Genomic DNA, 16425 nt, shown 5'->3' on the forward strand with positions numbered 1-16425 from the left:
GAAGAGAACTTTTGCCTTTGAATAACTCATCCTTAAAAATGACACCCCTAGACTCATTGACCCATACACACCTCAGAGTGATGTGAAATGGGAGGAGTGAACTGGTGACAGGATTTCTGGGCAGCTGGCATCAGGAAAATAGAAAACTGTAACAGAAATGGTTTTCTTGTGAAAAACTCCACAAATTAGCAGAAGAAGACTTCTGTTTCTCTACAAAGACTGATGAAAAGAGTCTAGCAGGAATTAGGACATTTTAAACACCAAAGTTCCAAGGTTTTTTGTCTCTATGTTGCCATGTGAACAAGGGAATGGTTCGGTAGTGGGGGAGAAAGAGGTTTTCTGGAGGTTTATTCTGGTGTTCTTATTCTTGTAGTTTGTTAATAAAATTTCTTTATTCCTTTTAAGTTTTAAGCCTGTTTTTCTCCTGCTCTAATCCATATCTCACAGCAAAAAATAAGTGAGTTTTCTAGTAATTTTTTAGTTACTGCCTCAAAAATACGACATTTATTGGGTGCATTAGCTGGAAAAATGAAATTAGCAAATCTAAACCAATACAAAAGAAACTCCTCAAAATTCCAGGAAAATGCCAAAAAATTCCTTAAATCTTCTCAAAACATTACCAAATTCCAGAGACATCTCACAAAATGACCACAAATATCCACAAAATTCAAGAAAAATCCCACAAAATTCTTGAAAAGCACCACAAAATTCCTTAAATCTTTTCAAAACATTACCAAATTCCAGAAACATCTCACAAAATCTGTAGAAATGTCCACAAAATTGCAAAAAACTCCCACAAAATTCCCTGAATCTTCTCAAAACCCTACCAAATTCCAGAAACATCTCACAAAATCTCCACTGATTTCCTCAAAATCTAAGCAAAATTCCTCAAAATTTCCACAAATTTTCACTAAATTTTAGAGAAATTCTACCATATTCCAGAAAAATCCCAGAAAATGTTCACAACATACAGGAAAAACCACACAAAATTCCCTAAATCATCCCAAAACCCAACCAAATACCTGAAACATCTCACAAAATCTCCACAAATTTCCAGAAAATCTAAGAAAAGTCCCTCAAAGTACTTCAGGTCTCCTACAAGTCCCATAAAATTCTGGAAAAGCTCCACAAAATTCCAGAAAAATTCCACAAAATTCCCTTAATCTTCTCAAAACCTTACCAAATTCAAGAAATATCTCACAAAATTGCCACAAATGTCCAGCAAATTCAAGAAAAATCCCACAAAATTCCCTAAATCTTCTCAAAATCCAACCAAATTCCTGAAACTTCTCACAAAATCTTCACTAATTTCCACAAAATCTAAGAAAAATTCCTCAAAACTCTTCAAGTCTCCAAATCCCACACAATCCCACAAAATTCCTGAAACATCCCACAAAATCTTCACAATTTTTCACAAAATTCCAGAAAAACCTCACAAAATTCTGGAAAAGCCCTTCAGAATTACAGAAAAATACCACAGAATTCCTAAAAACTTCTCAAAACCCAACCAGATTCCTTCAACGTCTCACAAAATCTTCACAGATTCCCACAAAATCTTAGAAAAATCCCTCAGAATTCTTCAAATCTCCTCCAAATCCCACAAAATTCTAGAGAAATCCTCAAAATTCCAGGAAATTCCATAAAATTCCTTAAATCTTCTCAAAACCCAACCAAATTCTTGCAACATCCCACAAAATGTCCACAAGCGTCCACAAAATTCAAGACAAATCCCACAGATTCCCCTAAATCTTTACAATATTCCATATAATTCCAGAAACAACCCACAAAATTCCTTAAACTTTCCAAGACCGAACCAAATTTCTGCAGTATCTCAGAAAATCTCCACAGATTTCCACAAAATTCAAGAAAAATCCCACAAAATTCTTGAAAGCCCCATGAAATTCGAGAAAAATATCACAAAATTCCCTAAATCTTCTCAAAACTCATCTAAATTCCTGCAATATCTCAAAAAAACTCGATCCATTTCCACAAAATCTAAGAAAAACTCCTCAAAATTCCTCAGGCCTCCTCCAAATCTCACAAAATTCCAGAGAAATCTTCAAAATTCCAGAAAATACCTCGCAAAATTCCCTAAATTTTTTCAAAACCTACACAATTACAGCAACATCCCTCAAAATCTCCTCAAATGTCCACAAAATTCACGAAAAGTCCCACAAATTTCCCTAAATCAACTCAATATCCCACAAAATTCCAGAACCATCTCACAAAATCTCCTCAATACCCCATAAAATTCTAGAGAAATTCCACAAAATTCCAGAAAAATGACACAAAATTCCTTAAATCTTCTCAAAACATTACAAAATTCCAGCGACATCTCACAAAATGTCTACAAATGTCCACAACGTTCAAGAAAAATCCCAGATTTCCCTGAATCTCATCAATATCCCACAAAATTCTACAAAAAAAATCCACAAAATTCCAGAAATGTCCCACACAATTCCAGTAAAATCTGATGAAATTGTTAGAGATCTGGAACACACATCATCACAGAATGATTATATGAAGGTGTTTTATTGAAGAGCTCAGGGTGTCAGGGGTACACAGACCCAAATCTGACCCAATTTGTTTTTGAGTTGAACATGTTTTATACTCTATCGTCATGCAACTTAGATATTAATTATTAAACTTACATTGTTCTATTGTATGCATTGTTTTTACCCAAGCATGGATTTCTTGTTATCCCACCCCAGCCCCCTAACATTGTTCCTCATGTTCTTTAAACAATAATTATATCTAATCACATCTAACAATTGTGTCATTTATCATATATTGATTACACAGGTGCAGTTTCACATGATCTTTAGCAAGCCTAACTTCCTTCCTGAGTTCCCGAATTTCCTAAGATTTTAAAATATTTTACGATCACCTCCAGACACAAAGAGTCCTGCCTGAACAGTCACAGAGCTACACCTATATTTAGTTTTAATTTTTTAAATTTTCCCAGAGCCTGCTGCCTGTGTTCAAGGTTTTCTCCCTATTTCCTCCCTAGTGCACATTCTCCAGAAATTGTGCTTTTACATCCTTTTGCATTGATTAAAGTTACCTGCAATGACCAGTCAATCCAAACCCTGGGAAAACTTGAACTTCAGGCGGTACCCAGGAAATATATTTACCTCCCACATCTGAAGCCATGCGCTGCCTAGTACTGTCCCCACTGTCATACCCTGTCCCCTGGAGGTCTGCTGATGCCATTTCAAAGGGGTTGCCAATGAAAACAAGTTTGAATATTTTGGTAGTTTCCACATTGGCATTCAAATCCTTGACTAGAAAAATCACAAGTCAAGATTTCTAGGATTCTTCCATACCAAAGCTGTCATTCTCCCCCGTGATTTTAGAGTGTCTGAACAGTCAGACAAGGTTTTAGTTTCAGACACTACAAAGTCCCTGCTGTTCAGCGATCCCATTCCATCAGCATATAGTCCTGATGATTCCTTTAGGCAGGAGCAGAAAAGGCAAGAATGAGCCAAACAAGCTGCTCCTGTGTTCTCATGTCCTGCACAGCAGTAACTGGGAATTCAAGAATGGATTCAGGAGACAGTGGGTGCACAGGGAGCCACCAAGACTTTGGGATGCTGAAATGGACCAGCCTGGTGCCTGTGCCCGGGCTGCACCGCGCTGAGCTCCAACTGGACAATCTAACAATGGTTGAATGGACACACCATGGGCCACTGGAGACTCCTACTCCTAGTTCTGTGAGCTACACTATTCACCTGTCATTCACCAGATGATTTTTTCATCTTTGCTTGAAATCCAGGAGAGGAAAAGGTCAACATGGAGAAGTGTTCTCCCAATTCTAGTGACACCTGTGCCTGCACACCACCTGTGCCCATGGCAGGGTGGCTGGAGACTGGATGATGTTGATGATACTTTGCAACACCAAGTGCTCAGGGATTCTGGGATTGCCCAAGTGGAGAGCAAAACTGAGCCGTGTAAGTCCCTGCTTTTTTTCAGCGCATGATGCTTCTTCCTTTGTTCCAAGCAAGTGCAGGATTTGGTTTCATGTGTCTTTAAGGTGTCTGGACAGAAGAGAGGGAGGGCAGCTGCAGCATAGGGCTCCTGCCCCATCAGACTCTCTCTCGCTCTCTCTCTTTCTCAATATGGTGCTAATGCCGCTGCCTTGGGACACCTGAGTGTGGAAGGCGAGCTCGCCCTCAAGCACGGCCATCCAAGTCAGTCACGGTCACAGGCTGCAGCTGAAGCTGGCAAGCATTGCTGTGAGGCTGCAAGTGAAGAGAAAGCCATTGTGGCCAACTCTGCTGAAGCCTTTTGCCAAAGCAAAGGCAATTGTGCCCACAGCCTCCCCCTGTTTGGCACCCGGCTGCTGCGGACGCCTCAGTGCGCAGGTGCCGACGTTGGGGCTGCTGCTGTTCCTGGGCACACTCTGCTGCTGTTTCTGTGGGCTCCAGAGCCGCTTGGGCAGCAGCCACTGGGCAGCCCTGCCGGAGGAGACATCGCCACCCTCCCCATGGTGGCAGCAGCTCTGCGGACCCCGAGCTCTGTGTCAGGGGGGCCTCGGTCACAGCAGCGTGGCCTGGGCAGCCGCGAGGGCCCGGGCTGGCCGCCAGCCCTGCCTCTGCCCACTGCCCCTTCCTGGAGGCACCCAGTGGCCATGGCCTGGCAGCACCCCCTGCCCTCCATGTCCCCAGCCAGTCCAGACTGGGCACCTCGGGCTGTCCCCACCCTCCCGCTGGGGTGATGTCCCAGCCTCCAGGCATTCTGCTGCAGGCCTGGGGGACATTTAGGGGCAGCACCGGAGCAGCCGGGTGTCAGGGACCAGGCGGCTGCCCGGGGGCTGCTTATGGCCTCTGACACCCAATTCCTCAGGGCTTCCCACCACCCCGGCTCCTCCAGGGCCTTCTGTCCCCTTGGAACCTCCTGCCACCCACTCGCTCACACATCCCCCTCGTGTCTTCCCACTGCCTTGTCCCGTCTGGGCCTCCGCAGCCCCTCATCCCTTCACGGCCTCCCAGCACCCCGTGCCCTCAGGGGCTCCACCAGCCTGGCCCGGCAGCAGCGCCGCAGCCCCACAGGAGCTCCAGCAGCTCCTCAGCCATCACGGCAGCAACACACGGGCAGCAGGACACAGATGGCGCTTCCTGCCTGCCACAGGGCTTGTGGCTTCAGCACAACCACCAAAGGCCAAGGGGCTTCTGGCCATTTCCCTGCACCACTGCACGCCCCGGCAGGTTGCTGAGCACAAGAACCCTTTTCCCTCTCTTCCCCTATGCCCCGCACACCCTGGGCAGCAAAAGAAAGGTCTTGGGACTCTTGTGGTTTATAACATATCCTATATTATTTACATACTAGATGGAAACGAAACGAAGAAAAGAATAATCTCTATGAAAAAAAAAATAACAGATGGCCCATGTGGCCCCAGAAGATCGAGCCTCTCAGCCCTAACATATCCTATATTATTTACATAGTAAAAAGAAAAAAATAGAAGAAAACAATCCTTATGAAATAAAAACTCCCGGCTGGCCCAGGTGGCCCCAGCAAACAGAACGTCCCATATCAGCCTTGAGCACATCTCCAGCAGCGCAGCCAGCCCAGGCCCGACAGACGAGGCCGTGTCCTCCATGCCCTGAGGAATTGATCGTGCATCCTCTGCAGGATGGAATATCGGGCACTCTGGATGGCCCGGAGGACATACAGCGTCTCAAGTGCCAGGTCTGACACGGCACCGCTTCTGTCCTCCGTCAGGCGTTCGAGGGCTGCAAGAGAGACAAACAGAGCCAGGGTCAGATCCCAGAGCTGCGGGGGCCCAGCGAGAGCCCTCTGCCAGGGCCATGCCAGCCAGCTCTTGCCTTGGCCAGGAGGGAGCAGGGACCAAGGGGGTCAGCCCGAAGCTGCTGGCCACAAATGCCCCACGTGGCCCTGAAATCTCACTGTGCTCTGCCCACGCCGCCCCTCACCGGAACAGGGAGCAGAGCCCTCCACAGCCTGGCCAGGGCCTGTAGCTGCCCCCGACAGCCACCGCTGTCAGCCCGCTGCCCTGGCTCACCTCTGCACAACACCTGGAGCTCTGCGTGCTGCCCCCTCAGCTGCTCCCCGGCCATCCCTGAGAACACAGAGCCTGTCAGGGTCCCAGCAGCACAGCTCCCTGACAGCGGCGCTGCCAGCCCTGTGGCCACACGGCCTCCTGCCCCGGCAGGGCTCAGCCCGGGCCCTTGCCGCATCCTGACTCAGCCCAAGGGCACGGCTGCCAGAGGCCGGCAGCAGCAGCCCCGAGGGCAGCCGGGGCTCCAGGGCGCCGGGCCCGGGTGCCGCTGCCGGGGCAGCAGCCGGGGCTGGGGCCGAGCTGCGGCGGGCGGGGAGGGAGCCCGGGCTCGGGACTCACCGATGACCCTGATGGCCGCCGCTCGCAGGGTCTCCTGTGGGTCCTGCAGGTACTGCAGGGCCCGGCGCAGGTGCTCGGCCAAGGGGATCCTGTGGTCTGCCAACTGGAGAGAGCGGCAGGAGGGAAGGGTTGGCGCGGGCTCTGCCCCTCGGCGGGGCGCTGCTGCCTGCGGCCAGTCCCGGCCTCCCGTGCCCGGCCAGCCCTGAGGCCCGGCCAGCAGCCGCTGGCGCCGGGCTCTGGAGGGGGCAGAGGGCCGGCTGCTGCCCGGGGAGCCGCGGTGCCGGCCCGGCCCGCAGCCCCGCTGGGCCGGGGCTCCATCGGCACCCGGCTCGGGGCCACAGGGGGCTGGAGAAGAAGCCGTGCGGCCCCCGGCTGCAGCAGTGGGCAGGGGCACAGCTGCCAGCCCCACACACCGAGCACCGGGGCCAGGGGGCTTCTGTAGCTTGAGGCTGGGACTTCCAGGCTGTCCTTACCACGAGCTTGGCAAACTTCCACAGCTTCTCCTTCCTCACAGCTTTCTCCAGGTCTGGCCTCTTCAGAAAGCCAGCCGCGCGAAGGAGCGTTGTCCGAGAGGCCTGGGGAGCAGCAGAGAGCCGCAAATGGCCCCACAAGGCAGGGCACAGGAGTGTCCCAGTGCCAAGGGCTGGAGGAGGCTGCAGCCTGCAAGCCTGCGTCAGGGCAGGAGGCAGCTGAGCCCCCTGCCAAGGCGCAGCAGCAGCCCAGGAGTCCTCACCTCTGCCACATGCCGATTCTCATCTTGGCAGTGGAAAAAGAGTGGGAGCAGGCTCTGGTACACTCGTTCCTTCAGGGGCTTTCTTCCTTCTTCTTCTGCTGAAGACATCACTCTTCGAAGGAGAGACATGGAGAGCAGCTGCACCTGGCTATCAGGCTGTATGAAAGGAAGGAAGGAAAAATGACCTCATCATTGGCTTCTTGTGGCCCACATTGGCGCAGGCCTGCAAATGCACAGGGCACAAAGTGTCCGGGCAGCAGGCAGTGGCTGTGGCTGGGGCACAGAGCCTTACATTGTCCAGGAGTTTCAGGAGCGGCTCAGCCAGCTGCAGGGCCCTGCGCCAGGATATTGGGGTGTCTTCATCCAGGAAAATATAGCTCAGGAGAGCAATGCTCATCCTGGCCACGTCACTGTCCAGGTCCCACAGGAGGTGCACTAGTCTTCCTGTCAGGCTCTGAATTCTTTCGGCCTGTGCAGAACACAAGGGTGTGAAAGCCCGGGCAGCTGCCGCAGGGCCCAGAGGCCAAAGGGCTGTCCCAAAGCACTCGGGCAGCTGAAGCAGGAGGCAGGAGAGCTGCGAGGAGCTGCCTCAGCGCCCAAGGCAAAGGCCAGCCAAGGCCAAGTGACAGCATTGCCCAGCCTCATGCTGCCCACACGGCTTCAGCTGCTGCCCCCTTCTCACCATGGAGGGACGGTCCCTTAGCAGGAGGAGAGCCCTGAGAACCTGGTGATGCATCTCTGTGGAGTTGTACCACAGGTACTTATACAAGATCTCCATTAGGCTGTCACCACAGTCACTCAAGTCCAGGCAATCTAGGAGCTGAAAGGCACAGGGCAGTGAGAGGGGAGCCGGCCGGCGGAGCCTGGAAGTGCACAGGGCTGGGCCCAGGCAGCAGCACAGGGCGCGGGTGCCGTCCCAGGCAGCTGTGGCTATGCCAGGGGACAGGGCTGTCAGGGAGCTGAGCGAGGTAGTGCTGGCCATCAGACTCACCTCCACAAGGAATGCCATGGCAGAGACATCCCAGTGTGGCAACGGTTTGCTGAGCACCTCAAGCAGGTAGCTTAAGATGCTTTTGCACAAGTGGGCGGATGCACGGCGCATTACCCTGGAAGGCGGAAAATGGCAGAAAGAGTCTCAGTAAGGGTGCGAAAAACTTCTCCCAGGACTGACTGACACAGTTGTCCTATTGCCCCAGGCTGCTCCTGGACATGCTCCTCTCGCAGCCTTTTGCAGTCTCCTTGGCCATCCCTCGGTGACGAGGCCCTTGGTGACGAGGCCCTCAGGCCCATGGCCACGGGGACTGTGGGGGGCATCCCGGGCAGGGGGCACAAATGTCAGAGGCAGTGGGGAGAAGGGGGTCTCACCTGGCCAGCAGACCCATGGCATAGTGGTGGGTGTCAGCACAGAGCAGCGTGTCCCAGCCACGCTTGCGTTCCATTGCCACCACCACATGCTCCAAGTGGAGACTGCAGAGCAGGGCCTTCAGGGTCTGCACTGCAAACCTGTGTGCACAGCAAAGCCCAGGTGACGCTGGGAGCGCTGGCTCTGCGGCTGGGGAAGTGGCAGGGACAGGAGGAGTGGCATGGAGCACCTGTTGGGGCTGGTGGAGAGGCCGTGTTGCTCCTGGCATTCCTTCCAGAAGGTATGGACGTCCTCTGTCATATACAAAGTACTGAAGTATGTTTGGAAGAGCAGATGCACAAAGAGGCGGGGGAAATAGACTGTGAGGATCTGTGGGCAACAGGGCCCCTGGAGGATCTTCCACATCACCAGAGTTGCCTGCAGAGGACAAAGCAGCCCGAGACAGCGCTCAGTGCCGGGGCGTCCGTGTGGCAGGGCCTGAGCGTGGCAGGGAGAGGCCGGGGCAGACGCAGGGGGAGCAGCGGGCCTGGTGGCCTTGAAGCTGCCCCTAGGCCAGTGTCTGAAGCAGGGAGATGCAGTGGGAGAAAGAGGCAACAGAGTTGCTGGAGAGGCGGCCGGCCTTGCGGTGAGCAAAGGCCAGCTCCAGAAACTCACAGTCAGGGAAAAGACAGCCGTCTTGTCCCCATCAGAGGTGCCCAGGTTTTTCTGCGGCCAGCTCCCCACCACATTGATGAGGAGCGGTGTCACTTCCTCTGAAATCCAGGGCGAGAGCAAGATGGTCGTCCACATGGCCATAGCAGCTCTGCGGGGTCAGACACAGCACTGTGGGCTGGGCAGCAGCGGGGAGCTGAGCTGGCCGCCAGCTCTGCCTGTGCCCACTGGCCCTGAGCGGCAGCAGCAGCCAGGCAGCCCAGCCCTGTGGGGACAGGCCCCTGAGGGGCAGGCTGGCAGCACGGCAGCAGGCTCGGGGGCCGACTTTGTAGCAGGGCTGGCAAAGGGAGCAGCCAGAGGGCCCTGCAAGTCTGTGTTGCTCACAGCCCTGGGCCGGGCTGTACAGGGTGATGGGCTGGGGAGCCCTGAGGCCTCGGGGCAGCTGGGCCCCATACCTGTCACACGTTGGGGCCACCCGCAGGAGAGTGATGGCCACATCATCGGGCTCTGCCTCGGCCACTTGCATCAGGGCCCAGTCCATCCTGTGCTCAGCAGCCTCATTGGCCATGAGCCACTGGTGGATGTACCTCACCACGCCGGGCACCTGGAGAAGGCACAGGGAGACTTGGAATGCTAGCAGAGGGAGTCAGCAATGTGCCCAGCTTCTTCCCCAGACAAGTGCTTCTCTTCCAGCACGCTGCCATGGCCTCAAAAGCTCCAAGTGAGCAGCAGGCGTGGCTTGGGAAAGCCAAGCAATTGCTGGAGGATCAAAGGCTGGCCACAGGCTGCTTACTTGCTCTGGATTGAAAAGAGCCGTCTCTACAAGCAGATCCAGCTGGGCAGCGCTGCTCTGTTCTACCAAAACCTCTGAGGATGTCTTGACCTCAGTGTCCATAGGTCTGGTGTCTTCCTTGCCAATTCTCTTGATGTATTGGTAAAGAAACTGTAGGAGAAGGGCAGGAAGGCAGGGAAGTTGCATGGAGTGCTCCAAGTGCGGTGCTGGGCTGAGCAGTGCCAGCAGGCCCAGCGCAGGTGGGGATGGCTGCAGGTACCTGCGCTGCTCTGCGGAAGCGGCCACGGGCGGTGTCCTGCTCTTGTGTGCCGTCCATGGCTGCATCTGGCAAAGAGCAGCCAGAGCTGAGGGGCTGCGGGAGAGGCCGGAGAGCACAGCCCAGCCCTGCGTTCCCCAGGCAGGGACACTCTAGGGATGCCCCAGGGGATGCAGCACGGCCACTGCTGTGGGGGCAGCCCCAGCCCCTTTTTTGTGCTGTCCATGGGTGTGTGTCCACAGGACAGTGTGGGATGGGATGAGATGGGATGCAATGGGATGGGATGGGGCCAAGATGGCCGCAGGCACCAGCCCTGTGGCCCAGCTCTGCCACTCACCCTCCTCCAGCGGCTGCAACTGCTGCACCTCTTCGGTCTCTGGTGCTGGGGCAGCTCCAGGACCTTCTTCCTCGACCTCCTCTTCCTCCTTCTCCACCCAGGCCAGTTTGGGCACTCTTGGGGGTCGCTGCTCCAAATCTTCCAGACTCTCCAATCCTTTCCATAGGAACAGCACCAGGGGATGGCATGGCATGGAATGGGATGGGGCCAAGCTGGCAACAGGCCCTAGCCTTAAGGCCGAGCTCTGCAACTCACCCTCCTGTGGTGCCTGGAACTCCTGCACCTCTTCAGACTCCTGTGCCAGGACAGCTCCAGAGCCTTCTTCTTCCTGCTCCTCAAGCCAGGCCAACTTGGGCACTCTTGGGGGTCTCTGCTCCATGGCAGTGACTGGATTTCTGGCTACTTGCAGGAGAGATGGCTCGGAAAAGCTCAGAGTCAGCAAGTCCTGCAGTCGTGCCTGGAAGGTACCTGCAAGACTCAAGTCCTGGCAAGATTGCAAGACAGCGAGTCCTGCACTTGGGTCTTGAGGGCTCCTGCCAGAAGGACAGGGAGGCTCCTCGACAGGGATTGTGGTCTGGTCTCAAGGGCAGAGACTGCAGGGATGGGCGACACCTCGGAAAAGCTCCGGGTCACCAAGTCCCACGGTCTGCCCTCAAGAGAACCTTAAGAAGGAAGGCTCAGCAAGGCCACAAGTCAGCAAGACCTGTGGTCTGGCCTCGAGGTCACCTGCAGTAATAGTGCTTCAGAAAAGCTCCAGGTCCGACACTAAGGAGTGCGCTGTGCGGGGGCTCCTCACAGCACCGCTCTGGCGCGTCCTGACCCGTCGCGTGCACCGAGCACTGTGGCGTGGCCCTGTCACCGCCAGCTCCTATGTCAGCACGTGTCACAAAGGGCCCTTTGACATCTGCTCCCGTTGCCACCATCCCACGGTGACCGTGCTGCAGCGTGTCACAAAGGGCCCTTGCACACCCTGCCCTGCGCCCTGGGGCCGCCCCCATCCCCCCCCAAGTGGCCCAGCTTGGAAGGAATCCCTTGCCCAAAGTGTCTAAGACAGCCTGACGGGATCTTTAGGAACAGCTTGTTAGAAATGAAATGGAGGCAAATTTATCAATAAGAATTTTATTGAAAACTTTGTAAAATTTACTCATGCAAATGTCTCAGTGTTGAGAGACAGGTGTCTGCTAGGGAGGGCAGGAGCCTCCCTTGGAATGAAAAATGTAGACCCCCTCGCTCCGAATTATGATAATCTTGAAATCAAGGGGCTCTCAGGCAGAGATCTGGGGATAGGAATGACAGTTTTTTACTAATATTTATAACCAGGCAAACAAACAACAATAAATACAGCGTTAGCAAGAAAACAGAGCCAGGGACCCCGTGACAGCTTTCTGGGCTGAGACGGGAAAGGATGGAGGAGAGGCTTTGTTTCACAAACCCCCTCGGGTTGGCAGTCAGTGCTGGTGCTCCTGCAGGGCTCTGAGGAACACTCAGCTGGAACAGCAGGGATGAGCTGAGATCCCGGGCCAGTGGCTGAGGTGGATCAGCAGCTCCGTGGCGGTGGCTGGCACTGCCACACGTCCCGGCAGGACAGGGGGTGTGAGGCCACCAATGAAGAGGGAAGAAGGAGAAGAAGCAGCAGCTCCATCTGGGTGATGGCGAAATTCCCTTCTCCCCACCACAACAGCTCTGTACCCAAAGTGTTCTTCTCCGAAGCTGAAGAAGCCACCAAACTGTCCCCACCCTCCCCTTTTCCTGCCCCCTTCCCCCCTTGGGCCCAGCCAAACTCTTTGTTTTTCCTCAAGCACCCACCAGGTACCCGCAGTTAAGTTTTCCCTGCAAGTCATGAGTAAAAATTCCACAGGCAAGCCAGAACTAAATAGAAAATAAAAGACACCTAACCCCCAACACCTGTAAGTTGTATCTTGAGAGTCAGACAGGATCTTTGTTTGCCAGAAACACCTCTGAAGTTTAATCAAGGCATTAGTAATCAAAATTATTTTGAAAATTTAAAGATCAAAGTAGCCAAAATGCTCAGTGTAACTAATTGCTGGGTATGTTGTCAGCTCAGGTTGGGAGGAATGGGGTTCCCTCGGAGGGCTCACCCTGTGGGGTGGCCAAAACTCTGTCAATGGGCTCTGACTTGTAACGGATCCAGTGCAGGGACACTGACAGAAAACTGTGCTGTGGAACACAGGAATGCAATTATCAGTTTTACAGGATTGACTGAGATTTCCCTTCAGGAGAAACCAAGCCCTGTTCTAGCTGGAGGCCACAATGTGAAAGGATTTCTGTGCTTTACCATCACAAGCTTACTCATTCTTTTTCCTCACTCTCATTCATGTTAGGAACAATAATTCTGTTGTCCATGGAGCTGGCATCTTTTGAATTCCAGAATAATGTCCCCAAGGTCCTTTGCTGTTCAGCTTTACCGCGCTGTCTGTGGCTAACAAGGCTTGCTGGGGTCCTTTTCCCTTCGGCTGGAGAGGTGCCGGGTCCCAGTCCCTGAGGGACAGCCAGGCTCCTGGCTGGAATTGGTGTGGAAGTCCCTCAGGGTCACATCAGCCTTCACATGGAGCCCCATGGATCTGAGCATTTTCCAAAGGGGCCGTTGGGGCAAACAGGGAGATTTGGTCTGGCAGGGTCTGTAAAACAATATCCCATCCCATCGACTTGTTCTGGCAGAGAACACTTGGCTGCAGGGACATATTCCCATTGTTCCTGCTCAGGTCTCAGGATTCCAACAGTGTTGTCTTTGCCCAGAGCTGTTCCTTCAGCTGGCTTGGGAGGGCCATTTGGCCTCTGGACCCACACTCTGGCTCCTTTATTAGGACTGCTGGGTCCAAACTCTTTTTATCCACAAATGGAGGCAATTTGAAGTGGATATTCTTTCTTCACAATTATTTTTTCAATTGTGATATCAATATTTCTTCTACCTTGTCATGGGGTTGAACAATCAAATCTTGTTCACTATTGTTTAACAGACTTACTTCAATTTCTCCTTGATAATCTGCATCAATTCCTCCTCCCGTGACATGAACCCTTTGCAAGGCCAAGATCCAGTGAGCAGTTATCAAACCAAAGTGTCCTGGAGGCATCTGAATTCTTATTCCTGTATTGTAAACTGTCATTTGCTTCTGATTTCTCCTAATGAATTCCAGTGCATGAAGGTCCAGCCCTGCAGCCTCTGGGGTGGCCCTGGTAGGGGCCATCACAGCCAGAACAATTTCCCAGGCAGTCCAAGTCTCACTGTCCATGGCTGTGTTTGCAAATTGGGTGCAGCTGTGCACACCCAGGGGTTTCCATTTCCCAGTGGGCCCATTGTTAAGGGCATGGAGCCCATCTGGGAGATGGGTTCTCCACTGGGACAGGTTCCCATCTCCTCATTTTATCAACTGCTCTTTTAACAATTGTTCAACCAAACCTGCAGCTTGTAGATCGTGTGGTACATGAAAAACCCAGCAGTCTTAATCACTGTGTTTTTCCCAGGAACAGGCAAAGCATTCCACATCACAGCATCACCAAACCCTATAAAAATTGCCAGTTTTATCCCTTCCTCCTTTATTCCTTGTATACAATTCACAAAGTTTACCACTGACATTTGGGTCTTTGCTAGTCCTTTTCTGTAGGGTATTTTAGTGTTACAGTGAGCAGCCAAAGCTAACAAATTGGAATTGTCAGCATTATTTCACATTATCGATTTTTAGTTATATATATAAATATATATTATTGTGTTGTTATTACTATTATTATTGTTATTGTTATTATCATTTTACTTGGACAAACAAACCTGAGCTAAAGACTAAAACCCTCTTCTGTCACTCCACGTGGGAGCATTCCGAAAACAATTGTTCCTTCTGTTGGTGCTGTTAACAAAATCCATCCTCGTCTTCCCAAACCCATGAGTTCTTTTCCTTTTCCCATATGCAGTGTTTGGATGCATTTTAAGACATCCAGCGGTTCAGCCTCTTTTAACCGACTGCCCCACTGCTCGCACGGTGCTCCGACCTCAGCCCCACTCCAGAGCCAGCGAACTCTGGGGAGAGCTTCCCTTCTGGGAATTACAGATGGGACTGGTTCCTTACATTTACATTTTAAAAGTGACATTTTGTTGTGATCTGGCTAGACTTTGCCAGTTTTGTTTCAGCAGCGGGCAGAGTCAGCACCAAAGGCACAAACACCACCTGAAGGAATCAGTGTCACTAACTGCAGCTCCAAGCAGTAAAGGATGACAAAAGGAGCAGCTCAGCAATGAATCCAATCATCAGTGCCAAAGATTGCCTGCAGGGATTAACAAAGATCCAGCACCAGTTCCCCTCAGACTTTGCCATCCCCAGATCCACCCATCAGCTGGGGAAGCTGTCACAGCCAAGGGCTGGAGAGCCACTCCAGACACTGGGAATTGCTGCAGGTGCCTCCAGCCACAGGTGAGGCTCCAACCCCGCTGTGAGAGAGGGCCCAGCTTTGATAGTGCTGAATAAACAAACTGACAGCACTTCTGGTGTGGGAACATCTGGTTTCATCCTCCTCTTGGGTCCCTACCAAAGCCTGGCCAGGCCTCAAGGAGGAACCAAGGGAGTCGACCCTGACCATACACCCCAAACAAGGCCAGATGTCGGATTTCATGGCCTTGTCTGGCTTCTAAACACAGAAAGGTCAATCCATGTTTCATTGATGAGTGGATACATCTATCACAGCGTTCATGACCATGAATATTTCAGTAATGAGCAGATGGACAGGTAACCTTTGGCTGGAAGGTTCATCCAGAGATCACCTTTGGCTCAGGGCCTGTTGTTCAGGCCTCACTCAGGGCCTGTTGTGCAGACCTTGGCACTTCAGGAACGAGGTTTAGTGGGGGGCTTGACACTGCTGGGTGACTGGCTGGACTGGATGAGCTCAGAGGTCTTTTCCAGCAGAATGGATTCTATAATACCAGGATTCTATCTGCTGCATTCAGCTAGGTCCATTACTTAGCAGCATTACTTTAGTCCAAAAGCCCCCTCTTGCTCAGCTCTTGTGGCCTGAGGCTTCAGCTCCTTCAGCTCCTGGTGCTGAGCTGCTCAAGCTAAAGGAGACAACTGGGAGAGAAGAATAAGTTCATTCAATTCCTTCTGGGACACGGAGAGGGGAAATGTGAAAACAGGAGCATTTTTTGGTGTGGCCTCCTCTCTGCTCTTCACACTTTCAGTGCTTTGAACCAGCCAAGAGCTTTCTCCAGGATTCAATGAAGCAGCTGTTCCTGCTCCCAGCTCTGGCTCTTCCCAGTCTCTGACCTTGACTGGTTTTGTCCCTCTTGCTGTGCCCTCTGTTCCCCCAGGGGGCTGCCCCAGACTGAGGGATCAGATGCAGGCACTGCTGCTGCTCCCTCGGGACCAGCCCCAGTTTGGTTGTTGCTGTCAGTGCCAGCAGAAGCCGTGGCTGGAGCAGCGGGTGCTGACAGTGGCCCAAGGCCCGGGGCTGGAGGGGTCCCTGGGCTGGGGCTGGGAGGGAGCTGCCCCTTGTTCTCCCTCTGCCTCCCGCAGAGCTGGGCCGGGCACAAGTGGGGCAGCAGAGCCAACAGGGAGCCTGCGAGTCTCTTGCAGCCGTGCCTGCTCAGAGTTTGGCCTTGGAGCTTCAGGTGGGCAAAGGCAGCTGCTCTGCTCCCTCTGCGTGTGCCCGTGTTCAGCACTGCTGCTCCATCAGTCTGTGCCCAGCAACGGGGAAAAGCCTCAGCCCTGCAGGGCCAGGAGCTGCCGGGCTCTGCCTGAGCAGCTCAGCCAGCGGGAAGGGAGCTGCTCCACACGGGAACCAGGAGCAAAGGACATGCCTTTTCTAGGACATGTTTTCTGTAAAAAAAACCAACAAAAACAACAAAAGCAAACAAAAAAACCCCGAAAAAAATATGAAAGATAAAAATTACCCCCAAATGTGTAGTGAAAAATCTTCTGTAACACTGGAGTA

At 52.6% G+C, this 16425-nt stretch overlaps 1 protein-coding gene across 1 annotated transcript; it reads right to left on the reverse strand.

Annotated features, from left to right (window-relative positions):
* Nucleotides 1-5294: 5294 nt before the first annotated feature.
* On the reverse strand, nucleotides 5295-10216 carry LOC147646146 (maestro heat-like repeat-containing protein family member 7). The gene is made up of 14 exons (XM_086873862.1): nucleotides 10158-10216; nucleotides 9899-10048; nucleotides 9561-9709; nucleotides 9109-9256; nucleotides 8684-8871; nucleotides 8457-8594; nucleotides 8083-8197; nucleotides 7774-7911; nucleotides 7384-7560; nucleotides 7092-7247; nucleotides 6832-6933; nucleotides 6359-6461; nucleotides 6023-6079; nucleotides 5295-5732 (listed from the first exon to the last, which is right to left on the reverse strand). The coding sequence occupies exons 1-14, from the start codon at nucleotides 10212-10214 to the stop codon at nucleotides 5533-5535; spliced, it is 1878 nt and encodes a 625-aa protein (XP_086729988.1). The 5' UTR covers nucleotides 10215-10216; the 3' UTR covers nucleotides 5295-5532.
* Nucleotides 10217-16425: the final 6209 nt, after the last annotated feature.

This window comes from Cyanistes caeruleus, unplaced genomic scaffold (assembly GCF_971803275.1).
Source record: "Cyanistes caeruleus unplaced genomic scaffold, bCyaCae1.hap1.1 HAP1_SCAFFOLD_119, whole genome shotgun sequence".
NCBI lineage: Eukaryota > Metazoa > Chordata > Aves > Passeriformes > Paridae > Cyanistes > Cyanistes caeruleus.